This window comes from Thalassophryne amazonica, chromosome 3 (assembly GCF_902500255.1).
Source record: "Thalassophryne amazonica chromosome 3, fThaAma1.1, whole genome shotgun sequence".
NCBI classification, from domain to species: domain Eukaryota; kingdom Metazoa; phylum Chordata; class Actinopteri; order Batrachoidiformes; family Batrachoididae; genus Thalassophryne; species Thalassophryne amazonica.
In genome coordinates, this window is record NC_047105.1 from 67,625,672 (window position 1) to 67,643,761 (window position 18,090).

The 18,090-nt window shown below is 40.3% G+C and overlaps 1 protein-coding gene across 2 annotated transcripts in view; it reads left to right on the forward strand.

Annotated features, from left to right (window-relative positions):
* LOC117506952 (RNA-binding protein 5-like) overlaps positions 1–18,090 on the forward strand; it is a 57,786-nt gene that overhangs the window by 29,076 nt on the left and 10,620 nt on the right. For both annotated transcript variants that reach the window (XM_034166626.1, XM_034166627.1), the window contains 6 exons: positions 7,150–7,247; positions 9,897–9,984; positions 13,934–13,987; positions 14,087–14,144; positions 14,230–14,333; positions 14,565–14,685. In XM_034166626.1, coding sequence (XP_034022517.1) covers positions 7,150–7,247; positions 9,897–9,984; positions 13,934–13,987; positions 14,087–14,144; positions 14,230–14,333; positions 14,565–14,685 — 523 coding nt within the window. The remainder of the gene's footprint in view (positions 1–7,149; positions 7,248–9,896; positions 9,985–13,933; positions 13,988–14,086; positions 14,145–14,229; positions 14,334–14,564; positions 14,686–18,090) is intronic.

Consider the following 18,090-nt stretch of genomic DNA (forward strand, 5'->3'; position numbering starts at 1 on the left):
CCGGATGCTGTATATAAAATAATTATCTTGTAGCGGATTAATCATTTTCTGTCAAACCTTGGATGTTGAAAACACCTCTCATCGCTTCTGGAGTCACAAGACTGTTTCATCTGGACGCTTTTTTTCCTACTCTCTCCTGCTCAATGAGGAACGCATTTTGGAACAGCTAAAGGTAACTAATTTTAATGTTTTTCTAGCTTGGTAAAACAGTTGCATGTTCATTCCTAACTGTAAAAGTATGTGTATGATAGATTTAATATCTTGTTAATGATCAGATGAGCTCCGCTGTCTGTGCACACTGACGTAATGACTTGAGGTAGCAAAATGAGCATTTAGGCACAACGCTAGTGTGCAAAAGAGCAATTTTGCAGGCATAACACAAAGTTAAAAGTTGAATCACGGTGACTGTAAGCCATGGAAGAAATAAAGAAATATATATTTTTTGAAGTGATCCACAGTTGCAGCAGGCTTAAGATACAGTGAGGAAAATAAGTATTTGAACACCCTGCGATTTTGCACGTTCTCCCACTTAGAAATCATGGAGGGGTCTGAAATTTTCATCTTAGGTGCATGTCCACTGTGAGAGACATAATCTAAAAAAAAAAAAAATCCGGAAATCACAATGTATTTTTTTTTATATAATTTATTTGTATGTTACTGCTGCAAATAAGTATTTGAACACCTGTGAAAATCAATGTTAATATTTGGTACAGCAGTCTTTGCTTGCAATTACAGAGGTCAAACATTTCCTGTAGTTTTTCACCAGGTTTGCACACACTGCAGCAGGGATTTTGGTCCACTCCTCCATACAGATCTTCTCTAAATCTTTCAGGGTTGGAGTTTCAGCTCCCTCCAAAGATTTTCTATTGAGTTCAGGTCTGGAGACTGGCCAGGCCACTCCAAGACCTTGAAATGCTTCTTACGGAGCTCCTCCTTAGTTGCCCTGGCTGTGTGTTTGGGGTCATTGTCATGCTGGAAGACCCAGCCATGACCCATCTTCAATGCTCTTACTGAGGGAAGGAGGTTGTTTGCCAAAATCTCGCAATACATGACCCCATCCATCCTCCCTTCAATATGGTGCAGTCGTCCTGTCCCCTTTGCAGAAGAGCACCCCCAGAGTATGATGTTTCCACCCCCATGCTTCACAGTTGGGATGGTTTTCTTGGGGTTGTTCTTATCCTCTAAACATGGTAAGTGGAGTTGATTCCAAAAAGCTCTATTCTGGTCTCATCTGACCACATGACCTTCTCCCATGCCTCCTCTGGATCATCCAGATAGTCACTGGTGAACTTCAAACGAGCCTGGACATGTGCTGGCTTGAGCCGGGGGACCTTGCTGCCCTGCAGGAATTTAAACCATGACAGCATCATGTGTTACTAATGTAATCTTTGTGACTGTGGTCCCAGCTCTCTTCAGGTCATTGACCAGGTCCTCCTGTGTAGTTCTGAGCTGTCTCAGAATCATCCTTACCCCACAAAATGAGATTTTGCATGGAATCCCAGACCAAGGAAGATTGACAGTCATCTTGTGTTTCTTCCACTTTCTAATAAATAATCATAACAGTTGTTGTCTTCTACCAAGCTGCTTGCCTGTAGTCCTGTAGTCCATCCAAGCCTTGTGTAGGTCTACAGTTTTGTCCCTGGTGTCCTTAGACAGCTCTTTGGGCTTGGCTATGGTGGACAGGTTGGAGTGTGATTGATTGTGTGTGTGAACAGGTGTCTTTTATACAGGTAAACTTTAATAAATTTGTAAATATCTAAACAAACAAACAAAAAATCTTTTTTTCACATTGTCATTATCAGGCATTGTGTTTAATTTTGAAAAACAACTAATTTCATCCATTTTGGAATAAGGCTGTAACATAACATAATGTGGAAAAAGTGAAGCACGTTGAGTATTTCCAGATACACTGTATATGCCTGACGTGTACAGCATGTGGCACTATAACGCTCCCACGAATAATGGAGAAGATAATAGAGCACACTGTATCAGGCAACAGAATCTAGAACTTTTCAAAATGGGACACTGAATAAAATAGACTTTAAAGAGAAAGAGGGCCTGCACTGATCACAAGAAATAGACTTATTGTGTATTTAAAGTGAAGCAGTGCGTTTTATGTGCTTTTAAAAGACATGGCGCTGTGTTGCTCCCCGTTTCGCAGAGAATCCTGTGCAAACTCATGGATTGGCTCATCAGCAAAAACTGCAGTCCTCACACAACCATAACAATAACCACTAACCATAACAAGGCTGCACTACATATGAATGTTATCAGTACGATATGTACAAACAGCCACTTCCTAAAACCATTCACACACGGAATAAATATAAAGTCTTCATCTGACCCGTTACATCGTTTCAGTCTGATTCATCATCAAAGCCTGATGATGAGACATTCTTGTTTTGGAAGACGACGTCTGGGAAATACTTTAATTCCTTATCGTGGAAATTACTGAAGAAATGCACTGTTTTTAAAGAAGGCCCTCAGTTTTTGTCTGCTCTGAGTGTGTTTCTCTGAACCAGAGAACTCCATTGCTTTGTCCTGTTAACAACAACAAAAATAAGTTATTTTAAAATTTGAAATGTATTCCTGCCATTGTTTAGCAGGGATGTGTATTGATAAGATTTTATTGATATCAATTCCTCTTATCGATCCGATTCCTTATCAATTCCCCTTATCGATACCTCTTGCAAATTGTCTGTGTACTACAACCCCTGGCAAAAATGATGGAATCACCGGCCTCGGAGGATGTTCATTCAGTTGTTTAATTTTGTAGAAAAATGCAGATCACAGACATGGCACAAAACTAAAGTCATTTCAAATGGCAACTTTCTGGCTGTAAGAAACACTATAAGAAATCAAGAAAAAAAATTGTGGCAGTCAGTAACAGTTACTATTGTAGACCAAGCAGAGGGATAAAAATATGGACTCACTCAATTCTGAGGAATAAATTATGGAATCACCCTGTAAATTTTCATCCCCAAAACTAACACCTGCATCAAATCAGATCTGCTCATTAGTCTGCATCTAAAAAGGAGTGATCACACCTTGGAGAGCTGTTGCACCAAGTGGACTGACATGAATCATGGCTCCAACATGAGAGATGTTAATTGAAACAAAGGAGAGGATTATCAAACTCTTAAAAGAGGGTAAGTCATCACGCAATGTTGCAAAAGATGTTGGTTGTTCACAGTCAGCTGTGTCTAAACTCTGGACCAAATACAAACAACATGAGAAGGTTGTTAAAGGCAAACATACTGGTAGACCAAGGAAGACATCAAAGCATCAAGACAGAAAAGTTAAAGCAATATGTCTCAAAAATTGAAAATGCACAACAAAAATGAGGAACGAATGTGAGGAAACTGGAGTCAACGTCTGTGACCGAACTGTAAGAAACCGCCTAAAGGAAATGGGATTTACATACAGAAAAGCTAAACGAAACCCATCATTAACAGAAACAGAAAAAAACAAGGTTACAATGGGCTAAGGAAAAGCAATCATGGACTGTGGATGACTGGATGAAAGTCATATTCAGTGATGAATCTCAAATCTGCATTGGGCAAGGTGATGATGCTGGAACTTTTGTTTGGTGCCGTTCCAGTGAGATTTATAAAGATGACTGCCTGAAGAGAACATGTAAATTTCCACAGTCATTGATGATATGGGGCTGCATGTCAGGTAAAGGCACTGGGGAGATGGCTGTCATTACATCATCAATAAATGCACAAGTCTACGTTGATATTTTGGATACTTTTCTTATCCCATCAATTGAAAGGATGTTTGGGGATGATGACATCATTTTTCAAGATGATAATGCATCTTGCCATAGAGCAAAAACTGTGAAAACATTCCTTGCAAAAAGACACATAGGGTCAATGTCATGGCCTGCAAATAGTCCGGATCTTAATCCAATTGAAAATCTTTGGTGGAAGTTGAAGAAAATGGTCCATGACAAGGCTCCAACCTGCAAAGCTGATCTGGCAACAGCAATCAGAGAAAGTTGGAGCCAGATTGATGAAGAGTACTGTTTGTCACTCATTAAGTCCATGCCTCAGAGATTGCAAGCTGTTGTAAAAACCAGAGGTGGTACAACAAATTAGTAGTGATGTGTTGGAGCGTTCTTTTGTTTTTCATGATTCCATAATTTTTTCCTCAGAATTGGATGATTCCATATTTTTTTTTCCCTCTGCTTGGTCTAAAAAAGTAACTGTTACTGACTGCCACAATTTTTTTCCTGATTTCTTATAGTGTTTCTTAAAGCCAGAAAGTTGCCATTTGAAATGACTTTAGTTTTGTGTCATGTCTGTGATCTGCTTTTTTTCTACAAAATTAAACAACTGAATGAACATCCTCCGAGGCCGGTGATTCCATAATTTATGCCAGGGGTTGTAAATGTAGGCTTTACAGGTTTTCTATGTCAACAACATTTTATTGAGTCTTAAAGTGAATAAATATGAAATTGTCACTGGATCCTTGATCTCTGGACATATAAATAGAAATAAACAAAAGCATTTCCTTTCAGACATTTTGGCATTAATGTCTTTCCATACCTCTGAGCTGAACCCAGCCGGCTGCTGCACATCAGCGCAGGACGTCTAATTTTGGGAGGAAAAAATGTTTTGATCGATTGCAGTTTGATTGTATTACATCGTTTGGAAAGAGGTGTCATTTGATTTAAATGGCGATTTGCTTTGAAGTTATTAATTCCAACCAGATTCTATCTTTCTAACTTGACTTGGCAGAGAGCCACGCAGCATTTGGAGCTGTGCCAATGGAACAGAGGACGATTCCCGTTTCTTGCCTGCAACAAGACAAGAGTCCCTGTTAGTGACTTTAATCCGCACAAAAGTGACTCACGATTGACATATTTTAATGGCTTTTAGAGGGGTTAAGAAGTGGATTTGCCGCTTCTGAAAAGCAGCGAAGCAAAGAACCAAGGAAGCAGCGGGTTGGAGCACTGCTTCATTGCTTCAATCTTCAAAGCAGAGCCGTGCTGCAGAAGCGGTTGATTATAGACCCGCTGCAGGGTCTGTAATCAACGTAGAGAAATGATCATTTTTCCGACAAACACCCTCAAAAACAAAGGCTGCTCTGAAGGACCAATAAGGGAATTGTCAAGCAAAAACACTATTGATGTCGGTGGATCAAATCATTTCTTAACGATTCTCGAAAAGAACCAGTTCTCAATACCCAATCCTAGTGTTCAGCTGTCTGGCGTATCTTTGGCGTTCTGCTCGTGATGAAAATAAATTCCATTTGATCCACCAAGACAACAACAACAAAAAAGCATCATAATGACCCGAATAAAGAAGTTTTTAAAGAAGTCCGTCGATGTTTGTTTGCTCTGGGTGCATTTCTTAGCCTGAAACAGTTGTGTGTCCTGCCAGCAGTATCCAAAGTAAGTGACAGGTGGAAGTGAACCTCAAGAGTTGTCCTCAACTTCTGTCAAGTTTATTGGCGGTTTGCAACCTGACATGGTGCATTACCGCCACCAACTGTTTGGGTGTGGAGCATTAATGGAGTCCTCACTGGGTCATTGTAAATGGAAATCTTTTCAAGAATTGAAAAAATAACCATATTAACCGTAACTGTATTATTTTAAATTTATGTTCTGGAACGTAAAAAAAAATATAAAGTTTCTGGTTTCATTTTCATTCCTACCAAAATACCAATGGTTTCAGGTTTTCGTCTGTGTTCCACAAACTGGTGTCACCGATCAAACGGTCCCCCCTAAAAATTGGTCCACCCTGCCTTCACAGCACATCAGGGAAGGCAGGGTGTCGGCATCATCGTTTCTCAGCGTCAGCTGCGATCCACCGATTATCACCTCGTTTCTGCTTAAAACTGCACTCCAGTCATCAACTGTCTCAGCAACAGATATCTGAAGCTTTTGTACAACAATCATTTCCACATAAATTCAGCATTATTTCATAATAAAAGACGATGGACCGATTAGAGCGCAGCAGCAGCACAACAGACATCTGACATGCAGCTGCGCCTACGTTATTTTGGTGCATCAGTAGTGAAATGAGGCGATTATTGCCTCATTTCTGCTTAAAGAATGATTTAAGAAGTTTTACCTTGTGATCTGTTGGTTAATAGTCACGTTATTCCCTTTGATTGCTTTGGGTCTGCGCAGACCGTTCAGTCTGCATATGGTCTGCGCAGACCATTCAGTCTGCGCCGAACGGTCCCCCCTAAAAATCGGTCCACCTGCCTTCACTGCGCATGCGTCATTTCGGGCTACAGCAGCACGTCTGAGACAGAGTTTCTTCACCCAAGCAATCAAAGGGAATAATGTGACTATTAACCATTAGATGATAAAGGTAAAACCTCTTAAATCATTCTAAAGTCAGTTTTAAGCAGAAACGAGGCTGTTTTAAGCAGAAACTCTGCGAAACTCATGATGCTTTGAAATGACAGACGCACTGTGACCATATCAACTAGCAACTCATGTAGCTGCGGTGCTCTGATTGCTCTCTTGTCTTTTATTATGAAATATTGCTGAATTTATGTGGAAAAGATTGTTGTACAAAAGCTTCAGATATCTGTTGCTGAGATAGATAACTGGAGTGCAGTTTGAAGCAGAAACTATGCGCAGTGAAGGCAGGGCAGACCGATTTTTAGGGGGCCCATTCGGTCTGCATCACTGGTTTGAAGCTATGCAAACCACTTATGATTATTTTTCATCCTTCCTCATTATTATTTTAAAACCTTGATCTACATGAAAACCAAATAAGTTGTTTGCAAATAAAATACATGTAAATATTTTGGGTACCAAAACAAGTTGATTGAAAATGTATAACTTGCATCCAAAGTGATTAGAGCAGGTAAATCTAAAGTTGATTTCACACTTTCTTTTGCATTTGGAATCTGTTGTTGTTAAATTTCAGCAAGAAGTGCAAAGAGCTTTCACTGCCAGTGCCAGTACATTAGGCACTGTAAAAACATACTGTGTTGCCAAATTAAAGGAAGACAGAAGAATCACTTCCTCGAGTAATTATTATTTGGTTTGACCTCCACTGTATCGCCAACACATCTTAAAAAATATTCTGTGCAAATCATTTATAGACTTGTGCTAATGTCACTTTTTATTTTGTTTTTTGGGGATAGCAAGATGATCATTTGTCTTCAATCCCTGTTGTATAGGAGGCTTCGCAGCTGCTCACGTTTCTCCAGTGCCTTCAGCCCCCTCTGAAACTGGATGGAAAGACAATAGGTGTTGATTATGCCAAGAGTTCCAGGAAGTGAGTCAACATCACATGCACGCTATTTACATTATGCTGTGATTCTTCTGAATAAAACATATTTAAACTGTGTGTTGTATAGGCTGTAAAATTCACAATTTAAATTTTATTCAGTGTTTTTTTTTTTTTGCTGTGTACTGATTTATGCTTGATTTTCATTAAACATTTATTCTCGTTCTGATGGGCATCTAAAAGACTCTAATTAATTACAAGATTTGTGATTTATAGGAGACCATAGTCTTGTTTGAACCCTCTGTGATATCGTGGGATTTGACCACTTACAGGGACCTGCATTTAATATATATACAGCCTAACTTCACACGGATAAATGGTGTACGGTTTAAGTTAAGTGTCACCATGTTGTCACCACAAGTAAAAAGTATATCGTGTTTGATGCCGTCCCTGTGTTGTTTGGTCTGAAAATAAGAGCACCTCCTTGTGGCAGAGTGCCAAAAAGACGACAATGTTGGGAAAGTGTAGGTACACGGACCCACAACAGGGGGCGCAAATGAACGGACAATGGAGTAGGTCAAATAACAACACTTTACTGTTGTGAATGTGCACAACAAATACAACAGATTGCAACAATAGACAAGAGTCAATTCACAAAGGTGTCGTGTGGGCAGGCTCGAAGATAGGAGACGCCTGTCCAAAGCAGAACCGGAACCACACGATTTCCTCCGTCACCAGACCCCGGGAATACTGGAGCCGCCAAGTCCCGAATTCCCAGGTGGCCACTGCCTCCGCGTGTCGGACCTGGTACTGCTGGCGAGGAACAAAAAAGCGATTAACTGAGGATGCGTTTGCACCCAGGAATCAGTACGGCAGGAAAGCTACCTCCACCTCTCGTTGGAAAAGCAGTCCACAATATAATGCACAAAATCACAAAGGATACTGTCAAAACAGTCAGCTGAGGTACGTTACCTTCCAGGTAGAACGATATCTCGGCAAAGAGGTGGAGACGTTGTCCTGCTGATGTACCCCTGCTGATCAGGTGATTGGTAACAGCTGTTGCAGGTGATGTGTGACAGCTGTCACCCTGGCTGCTCCTGTGAGGCGGCTGCGCCCTCTGGTGCCTGGAGCCCGCACTCCAGACAGGGCACCCTCTGGTGGTGGGCCCGCAGTACCTCCTCTTCTGGCGGCCCACACAACAGACAAAAGCTCTCACGTCTTTCATTATATCACGCAGCTCTCCACAAAATGAGCTGTTACATAGCTTGAAGATGTTTGAACATATTCACATGCCAGTTATTTACATATTAAAAGTGTGCGTGGGTGCGTGAGTTTATTAATAAGTTCAGTGTAAGTACATAATATAATTGTAAATATGTTAAAAATACATGCATGACATAAGAAAGTGAAAACACTTATTTCCATTGTTGTCCATTTAAAAATCAAATGATAAAATAGAAGTAATAATAAATTAAAGTATCAATAATACTAATAATAATAAAAATAATGATAATGTGTGAATATGATAACCACCGAAACGATTTATAAAAACATTAAGACAGTAAATTAACATAAAATAATTACGTAGATCAAGCTGGTAGCGTGTTAATGACTCACTGTCATCCTACATAGGGAGAACATCTCTTTTCCACCAGCTTGTCTGTTTAAGACACTCTTAGGCTTCTTTAAAGTCCTCACTACTCTTACCAGTTTGGCACCGTAGGGGCTCTCTTAAAGCCTAAGGTGCTTTGCGGCAACTTTCATCTTACCAAGGGAAAATTCAAAGAAATGTCTAAGAATTCGAGAAATTCCAAGATTTTTCTTAGAATAATGTAACTAGGAGCTATTTTTAGCCTTGGATTGCTTCGTGCATACAGGCCCTGGGCCATATGCACAAAGGAAATACGGTACCCACTTTCCTCGAATTGGTGAGTGTCAGTGCTGAACTTAATTTCATACTTCTGTTGTGGCTGGGCACGTTCAGACTGCCCTGTCCGGTACATACGAGGGGTTTTTAATGGGAATACATTGTGATGGGACAGGACATTTTGTCTGATGTGAGCGAAAATCTGTTATACAAAATCCAGTGTATACGGTGTTTATTACAAGGAAAACCATACAAAAGCATTGAGACTTTTGCTTTTGACCGGTGAGTGTGAGTATCCGGTTTATACGATGACTGTTTAGGTGAGTTTTGCTGTACATCCAATATATGTAACCCATATAACAGCATCCCTCTCATTTTAATTCCCCTTAAGTGGCCCACAGCATCCATGCAGAATATCGTGCTGCTGTCCAACACTGCTCGATGTGACGGTCATTAAACATCCGACATCCATTGTCACATTTCTGTTTTTGATTCTTATTTGTCCAGCCACAGTCAGTAAGCTGGTAAGCATAGACATTGCTAGCAGCACCAGCTGCTTAAAAGTCGGGTGTTCACACCACAGCTGTTCCATTGGGATTGCTTACCCAAAGTCGCTTCTTCTCTAAGCCTTCATAGTCACACTTTGAAAAAACTTTGCAAAATTGGATGAACTTGCGAGGCTTTAAAGTGTTATTTTGACAACTGCAATTAAATCAAAACATTTTACAGCATGATTAACTCTGTGTCCAATAATTAGCACAGCTAAAGGTAGAAAGACTGCCTTGGATGATTCATGTGCTGCAGAGTTAATGACACCGTGTATTTTTCAGAGACTTGGCACCCCCCGATGGAGTCAGAGCCAATGCGCTCTCTGTTGCCAGCACAGCCATAGCTGCTGCTCAGTGGTCATCCAGCCAGGTATTAACCATTTTACTTATGCCATTTTGTAGTTTTACAAACTGTGCCCTCAAGTAAGTGGTTTGACATTACATTCTGTCAAAGAACGTTTGTGCCATGTTTTGCTCAAAGGTTGAATAAAGGGGGGGGGGGGGGGGGGAAATGGGTGCATAGCTATTCCCATGGATAAAAAACATTTTTGATGATTTGTGAGAAAGGGCAATGGCTCCCTGCAAAATAAAATATTTATTATGACATGCAGAGAATAAACTGAGATGAGTCTTCATGTGCTCCACAGATGTACAAATAATATACAACCCCTGGCAATAATTATGGAATCGCCGGCCTCGGAGGATGTTCATTCAGTTGTTTAATTTTGTAGAAAAAAAGCAGATCACAGACATGACACAAAACTAAAGTCATTTCAAATGGCAACTTTCTGGCTTTAAGAAACACTATAAGAAATCAAGAAAAAAAAAATTTGTGGCAGTCAGTAACGGTTACTTTTTTAGACCAAGCAGAGGGAAAAAAATATGGACTCACTCAATTCTGAGGAATAAATTATGGAATCACCCTGTAAATTTTCATCCCCAAAACTAACACCTGCATCAAATCAGATCTGCTCGTTAGTCTGCATCAAAAAAGGAGTGATCACACCTTGGAGAGCTGTTGCACCAAGTGGACTGACATGAATCATGGCTCCAACACGAGAGATGTCAATTGAAACAAAGGAGAGGATTATCAAACTCTTAAAGAGGGTAAATCATCATGCAATGTTGCAAAAGATGTTGGTTGTTCAGTCAGCTGTATCTAAACTCTGGACCAAATACAAACAACATGGGAAGGTTGTTAAAGGCAAACATACTGGTAGACCAAGGAAGACATCAAAGCGTCAAGACAGAAAACTTAAAGCAGTATGTCTCAAAAATCGAAAATGCACAACAAAACAAATGAGGAACGAATGGGAGGAAACTGGAGTCAACGTCTGTGACCAAACTGTAAGAAACCGCCTAAAGGAAATGGGATTTACATACCGAAAAGCTAAATGAAAGCTATCATTAACACCTAAACAGAAAAAAAACAAGGTTACAATGGACTAAGGAAAAGCAATCATGGACTGTGGATGACTGGATGAAAGTCATATTCAGTGATGAATCTCGAATCTGCATTGGGCAAGGTGATGATGCTGGAACTTTTGTTTGGTGCCGTTCCAATGAGATTCATAAAGATGACTGCCTGAAGAGAACATGTAAGGGTGATTCTTTAACTACGGGCACTATTGGCCTTGTAAATGTAATTTCCACCACACCATTGCCTTACAATATAAAGCGCCTTGGGGCAACTGTTTGTTGTGATTTGGCACTATATACATGTGCTCTGATGTCACTGTTTATCTCCATAGAAACTACCCAAATAATCTTTCATACAAACTGTTTAAAGGGACATTACAATGTTGTGGTGGAAATTACGGCAATAGTGTGGGACAACTACATTTTGTTTAAAAAAAATCACAACAGTTGTATGACATTGAATACCCCAATTATGTTTTGATTATTTTACTGATATTTTACTCAGAGATATTTTAAAACATTAGAAAAAACGTTTCTTTACTATTCATTTTTATCATTGAAGATCAAAAGTCAGGGTGTGGGACAAGCACAAAACGGCAATATTTGCATATAATGATGCTGAAAAAAGGTGACAAAGTCATCATAGACTACTAGAACAAATTTCTTAACACACTTTCATTGTAAAGATAACTGTAAAAGTGTGAAATTTCCCCTTTTTACATACAATATGATCAAAGGACATAAGCGCCCGTAGTCTAAGACTCACCTGTAAATTTCCACAGTCATTGATGATATGGAGCTGCATGTCACGTAAAGGCACTGGGGAGATGGCTGTCATTACATCATCAATAAATGCACAAGTTTACGTTGATATTTTGGACACTTTTCTTATCCCATCAATTGAAAGGATGTTTGGGGATGATGAAATCATTTTTCAAGATGATAATGCATCTTGCCATAGAGCAAAAACTGTGAAAACATTCCTTGCAAAAAGACACATAGGGTCAATGTCATGGCCTGCAAATAGTCCGGATCTTAATCCAATTGAAAATCTTTGGTGGAAGTTGAAGAAAATGGTCCATGACAAGGCTCCAACCTGCAAAGCTGATCTGGCAACAGCAATCAGAGAAAGTCGGAGCCAGATTGATGAAGAGTACTGTTTGTCACTCATTAAGTCCATGCCTCAGAGACTGCAAGCTGTTATAAAAGCCAGAGGTGGTGCAACAAAATACTAGTGATGTGTTAGAGCGTTCTTTTGTTTTTCATGATTCCATAATTTTTTCCTTAGAATTGAGTGATTCCATATTTTTTTTTCCCTCTGCTTGGTCTAAAAAAGTAACCATTACTGACTGCCTTATAGTGTTTCTTGCCATTTGAAAGTTGAAAGTTGCCATTTGAAATGACTTTAGTTTTGTGTCATGTCTGTGATCTGCTTTTTTTTCTACAAAATTAAACAACTGAATGAACATCCTCCGAGGCCGGTGATTCCATAATTTTTGCCAGGGGTTGTATACACTGATGTGAACGATACAGAGGAACATGACCAGTACTTCTGTATTCACTGTGATTTATTTGCACGAAATTCTGTTGTACGAGGTCTGTTAGAAAAGTATCAGACCTTTTTATTTTTTGCAAAAACCTGATGGATTTGAATCACATGTGCTTGCATCAGCCAACCTTGAACCTTGGTGCGCATGCGTGAATTTTTTCACGCCTGTCGATTGCGTCATGTGCTGGTAAGCAGCCTTTGTGTGAGGACGTGTAGTGTGCTCGGCAGATTTTCATTGCAAGGAAAAAGACGGAACGACTGGAGCAGCGCTGCATCAAATTTTGCCAGAAACTGGGCGACAGCCAGGTGGAAACCATTCAGATGATTCAGACGGCTTTCGGTTACTTTTCAGTTGTGTGACTATCCGAGAAATTGTGGAAGAGGTGGGCATGTCACAGCATGTCCTGTGAGACTTCAACACGGAGGTGCTTTTGTGCCGCCGTCAGCAGCAGCATGTATTTCACCACCACTCTTTTCATGGCCAAATCTTCTTTCACAGTGGAATGTACCAAAAAAATGCTGATGTCTACCTCTTCCGCAATTTCTCGGATAGTCACACGACGGTCCCGCATCACCACAGCGTTCACTTTGGAAATGATTTGGTCATTTCAGCATGTTGATGGCCGACCGGAGCGTGGCTCACTCTCCACCATTTTGTGGATGTCTTTAAACCGGTTGTATCACTCCTTAATCTGTGTGATGCCCATAGCATCGTCACCGAAAGCCGTCTAAATCATCCAAATGGTTTCCACCTGGCTGTCGCCCAGTTTCTGGCAAAATTTGATGCGGCGTTGCTCCAGTCGTTCCGTCTTTATCCTTGCAATGAAAATCGGACGAGCTGCTTACCAGCAAATGACGCAATCGACAGGCGTGAAAAAATTCACGCATGCGCACGAAGGTTCAAGGTTGGCTGATGTAAGCACACGTGATTCAAATCCATCAAGTTTTTGAAAAAAATAAAAAGGTCCGATACTCTTCTAACAGACCTCGTATTTGGTTTCTTGTAACTTCCTCATTTTAATACTTTAGATCCCACTCATTTTACACTGGACAAGTAATAATTATTTGTACAAGATTTTGTGGTGGAAGTTTTACATTCCAGAGTGCTTTTACATCAACAGTTACACACTGAAATAACCATAAATAAAACTCTACAATAGAATCACCAACATAGAAGCAATTAAAAACCCACACTGAACATGGTGAGATATTGAAGGCAAGTGAGTCCTCGAGGGGCTCACATATGGGCATTTGAATAATTGAGTAGAAATGAATTGCAGAATATCGTGTATGACCATTTTTGCACCAAGTACTTCACATTTCAGTCATTTTCTAATATGAAATATATTAGTTACAGCAAAGACAAATTGCTGCCACGGACATTACTCTACAGGAGCCATCACAGGTCAGTTATTTACATATGTTACCTTGACAACAACTTTAAACAGAAAAACAAATGAGTGACATCATGCTTTTTCTTTCTGTGTGTGGAATGAATTCCCAGTTATGGCAGCAGCAGCCAGAAGGATTGGCACATGCTGTTGGAGATGGATTACTTGGAGGTAGGAAGAAGTGTTTGTCTCCATTTTACACTTTAGCAGCTAACATTACTAATTGGCATGAAATAAAGATCTTGAATGTCTGCAGCTGCTCCAGGTATGAAGACATTGATCCCTACAGCCGCGGGTGTTGTTATAACCCAGGCCCCTCAAATTTACCAGCCTGTCATTATCAGCCAACCCGCCATACAGGTAACATACCTAATGCAGAAATCTGCACTATAACAAAATGTGTGTGTGTGTGTGTGTGTGTGTGTGTATGTGTATATATATATATATATATATATATATATATATATATATATATATATATATGTATATATATGTGTGTGTGTGTGTGTGTATGTATAAGTACTGTTGTAACCTTGTATAATGTATTCAAACATTTGTAGTGAAATTTTTCACTTCCATCTGTTAAATCAGTTAGTGAAACCAGTTGATGCAGAACAACAGGCCGCTAATGTTTGTACCACTTCCCTCGTGATGCCAGCAGCTTCCACTGCTGTGACGACTGTCTGTGCTGCACCCACTTCCACTCCATCAGGTAAGTAAAGTCAGCAGCACAGAACTGCCTCAACATGTGCATAAACAGGAGAACCTTACACCTGTTTTTCAGAAAGTTTCCGTTATTTCTGCTTATCCAGTTTTTTGTTCAAAATGATAGTATTCCGGTAAATGTACAGTGAGGAAAATAAATATTTGAACACCCTGCGGTTTTGCAAGTTCTCCCACTTAGAAATAATGGAGGGGTCTGAAATTTTCATCTTAGGTGCATGTCCACTGTGAGAGACATAATCTAAAAAAAAAAAAAAAAAAAAAAAAATCCGGAAATCACAATGTATGATTTGTATGTTACTGCTGCAAATAAGTATTTGAACACCTACCAACCAGCAAGAATTCTGGTTCACACAGACCTGTTAATTTTTCTTTAAGAAGCCCTCTTATTCTGCACTCTTTTCCTGAATGAATTGCACCTGTTTGAACTTGTTACCTGTATAAAAGACATCTGTTCACACACTCAATCAATCACACTCCAACCTGTTCACCATAGCCAAGACCAAAGAGCTGTCTAAGGCAGTGATTTTCAACCTTTTTTGAGCCGCGGCACCCTTTTTCTATTTACAAAATCCTGCAGCACACCACCAACCAAAATAATATTATAATGCTATTACCTCTGGTTTTGCACAAAACCCAATTATCACAATAGAAAATCGATACAGAAAACACCGCATTTCGAAAATCCTCAAGCATTTTGCGCTCTGATCTCAAGTAGGGCTGTCACGATTAGGAATTTCTGGAGACGATTAATTGTCAGACAAATAATTGCGATTGACGAATATATTGTCTATTTTTTTTCTTTTTTTCCCCTTCTTTATATTCTACTATTGTAGTATAATTACACAACTCTGGAAGAACGTTTGGCTTCTGTGAGTGGAGAAACTGGGAACGTGCACCATTTTTATTTTTATCTTCATTTTACATATAGTCCCAACTTTTTCTGATTTGTGGTTGTTTCTGTTGCATTTCTGAAATTGTTTCTCCTCATCAGTCACGTTTTGTGCTTAAACACTGCATTAAGCTCAAGCTTGAACAAATAAATACCTTTGGAAAATAACAGCTGTTAGAGTTCTCACCTGCTTTTTGTGATCTCTGCGTCTGAACATTGTTTTTTTTTTTGTGGCTCAGTTCATTCATATATTCTCATTTTTTAAATATGTTTTTAAAGATATTTGACCGTTTATTTCATCTCATGATCTCATAAATTCAGCATACGACGCGCACATGGTGTGAACAGGATGGTAACGGCAGAATCACACCTTTAGAGAAAGTTCAGAGAGAAGTAAAGGCAGCTTCACGTTTCTGTTTTGTTAATGTTCACTCGGGTTAAAATCCTCTCTCTGCTCCGCGCTCGCTGCGCACTGAATGTGTCGCGCCTGCATTCAGGAATCTCCCTCACCCACCCCCTCCCTCGCAGTCTGCAGCCTGTTAACTCCACGCGCGCGCACACACACAGGCACAGACACACACACCGACAGCTCCGCATTTTAGAAGGCTTTTGAAGAAGACGGCACTGTTTTAATTGGCCGTCAGCCTCCTTGTTATTGTCCCGCCTTAAGACGAGAGCGAGGCTACAGCACGTTTGACATCAGATTCTGAGTCGTTTTATGCTTTGTGGATAAAATAAATAATTCACGGTAATCGCGAATATGAAAAATAATCGCGAATATGAAAAATACCCACGGCACCCCTGACGATCTATCACGGCACCCTAGGGTGCCGCGGCACCCCGGTTGAGAATCACTGGTCTAAAGACACCAGGGACAAAACTGTAGACCTGCACAAGGCTGGGATGGACTACAGGACAACAGGCAAGCAGCTTGGTAGAAGACAACTGTTATGATTATTTATTAGAAAGTTGAAGAAACACAAGATGACTGTCAATCTCCCTCGGTGTGGGATTCAATGCAAGATCTCACTTTGTGGGGTAAGGATGATTCTGAGAAGGCTCAGAACTACACAGGAGGACCTGGTCAATGACCTGAAGAGAGCTGGGACCACAGTCACAAAGATTACATTAGTAACACATGATGCTGTCATGGTTTAAAATCCTGCAGGGCAGCAAGGTCCCCCGGCTCAAGCCAGCACATGTCCAGGCTTGTTTGAAGTTCACCAGTGACCATCTGGATGATCCAGAGGAGGCATGGGAGAAGGTCATGTGGTCAGATGAGACCAGAATAGAACTTTTTGGAATCAACTCCACTTACCATGTTTAGAGGATGAGAACAACCCCAAGAAAACCATCCCAACCGTGATTCGTGGGGGTGGAAACATCATACTCTGGGGGTGCTCCTCTGCAAAGGGGACAGGACGACTGCACCGTATTGAAGGGAGGATGGATGGGGTCATGTATTGCGAGATTTTGGCAAACAACCTCCTTCTCTCAGTAAGAGCATTGAAGATGGGTCATGGCTGGGTCTTCCAACATGACAGTGACCCCAAACACACAGCCAGGGCAACTAAGGAGGGGCTCTGTAAGAAGCATTTCAAGGTCCTGGAGTGGCCTGGCCAGTCTCCAGACCTGAACTCAATAGAAAATCTTTGGAGGGAGCTGAAACTCCAAACCTGAAAGATCTAGAGAAGATCTGTATGGAGGAGTGGACCAAAATCCCTGCTGCAGTATGTGAAAACCTGGTCAAGAACTACAGGAAACGTCTGACCTCTAATTGCAAACAAAGGCTACTGTACCAAATATTAACATTGATTTTCACAGGTGTTTAAATACTTATTTGCAGCATAACATACAAATAAATTATTAAAAAATCATACATTGTGATTTCTGGATTTTTTTTTAGATTATGTCTCTCACAGTGGACATGCACCTAAGATGAAAATTTCAGACCCCGCCATGATTTCTAAGTGGGAGAACTTACAAAACCACAGGGTGTTCAAATACTTATTTTCCTCACTGTATATGCGTCCATTTTTGTAGTTTCTCTTGGCTCGTTTTAGTGAGCGACGGACAACTCAACATGAAATTTATCAAATTCAACAGGGACTGTACTGTTCAGTATGTGTCTGTGGAATAAGTCTTCCTGACTGTATATCAGGTCACTTGTATTCAATCATGGAGTTTTGGGCATGTATAAGTCCCTGACTCATTGTCTTGTGCTGGCTAAGATAATCCTTTAGCTGCTACATTCCACATCAGGGCATTGTGAGAATATAATTTGAAGTAACAATTCAATTCATTCATATAGCACCAAATCACAACACAAGCCACCCCCCCAGGCGCTTCAGAAGGGTAAGGTCTAACCTTACCTACCCCGCTGAGCAAGTACATAGGCAACAGTTTTATGAAAAAAACTCCCTCTGGCACTTTTGAGGAAGAAACCTCAAGCAATCCAGACTCATAGGGCTGACCCACTGCTTAGGGCATTCCAACAAAGAT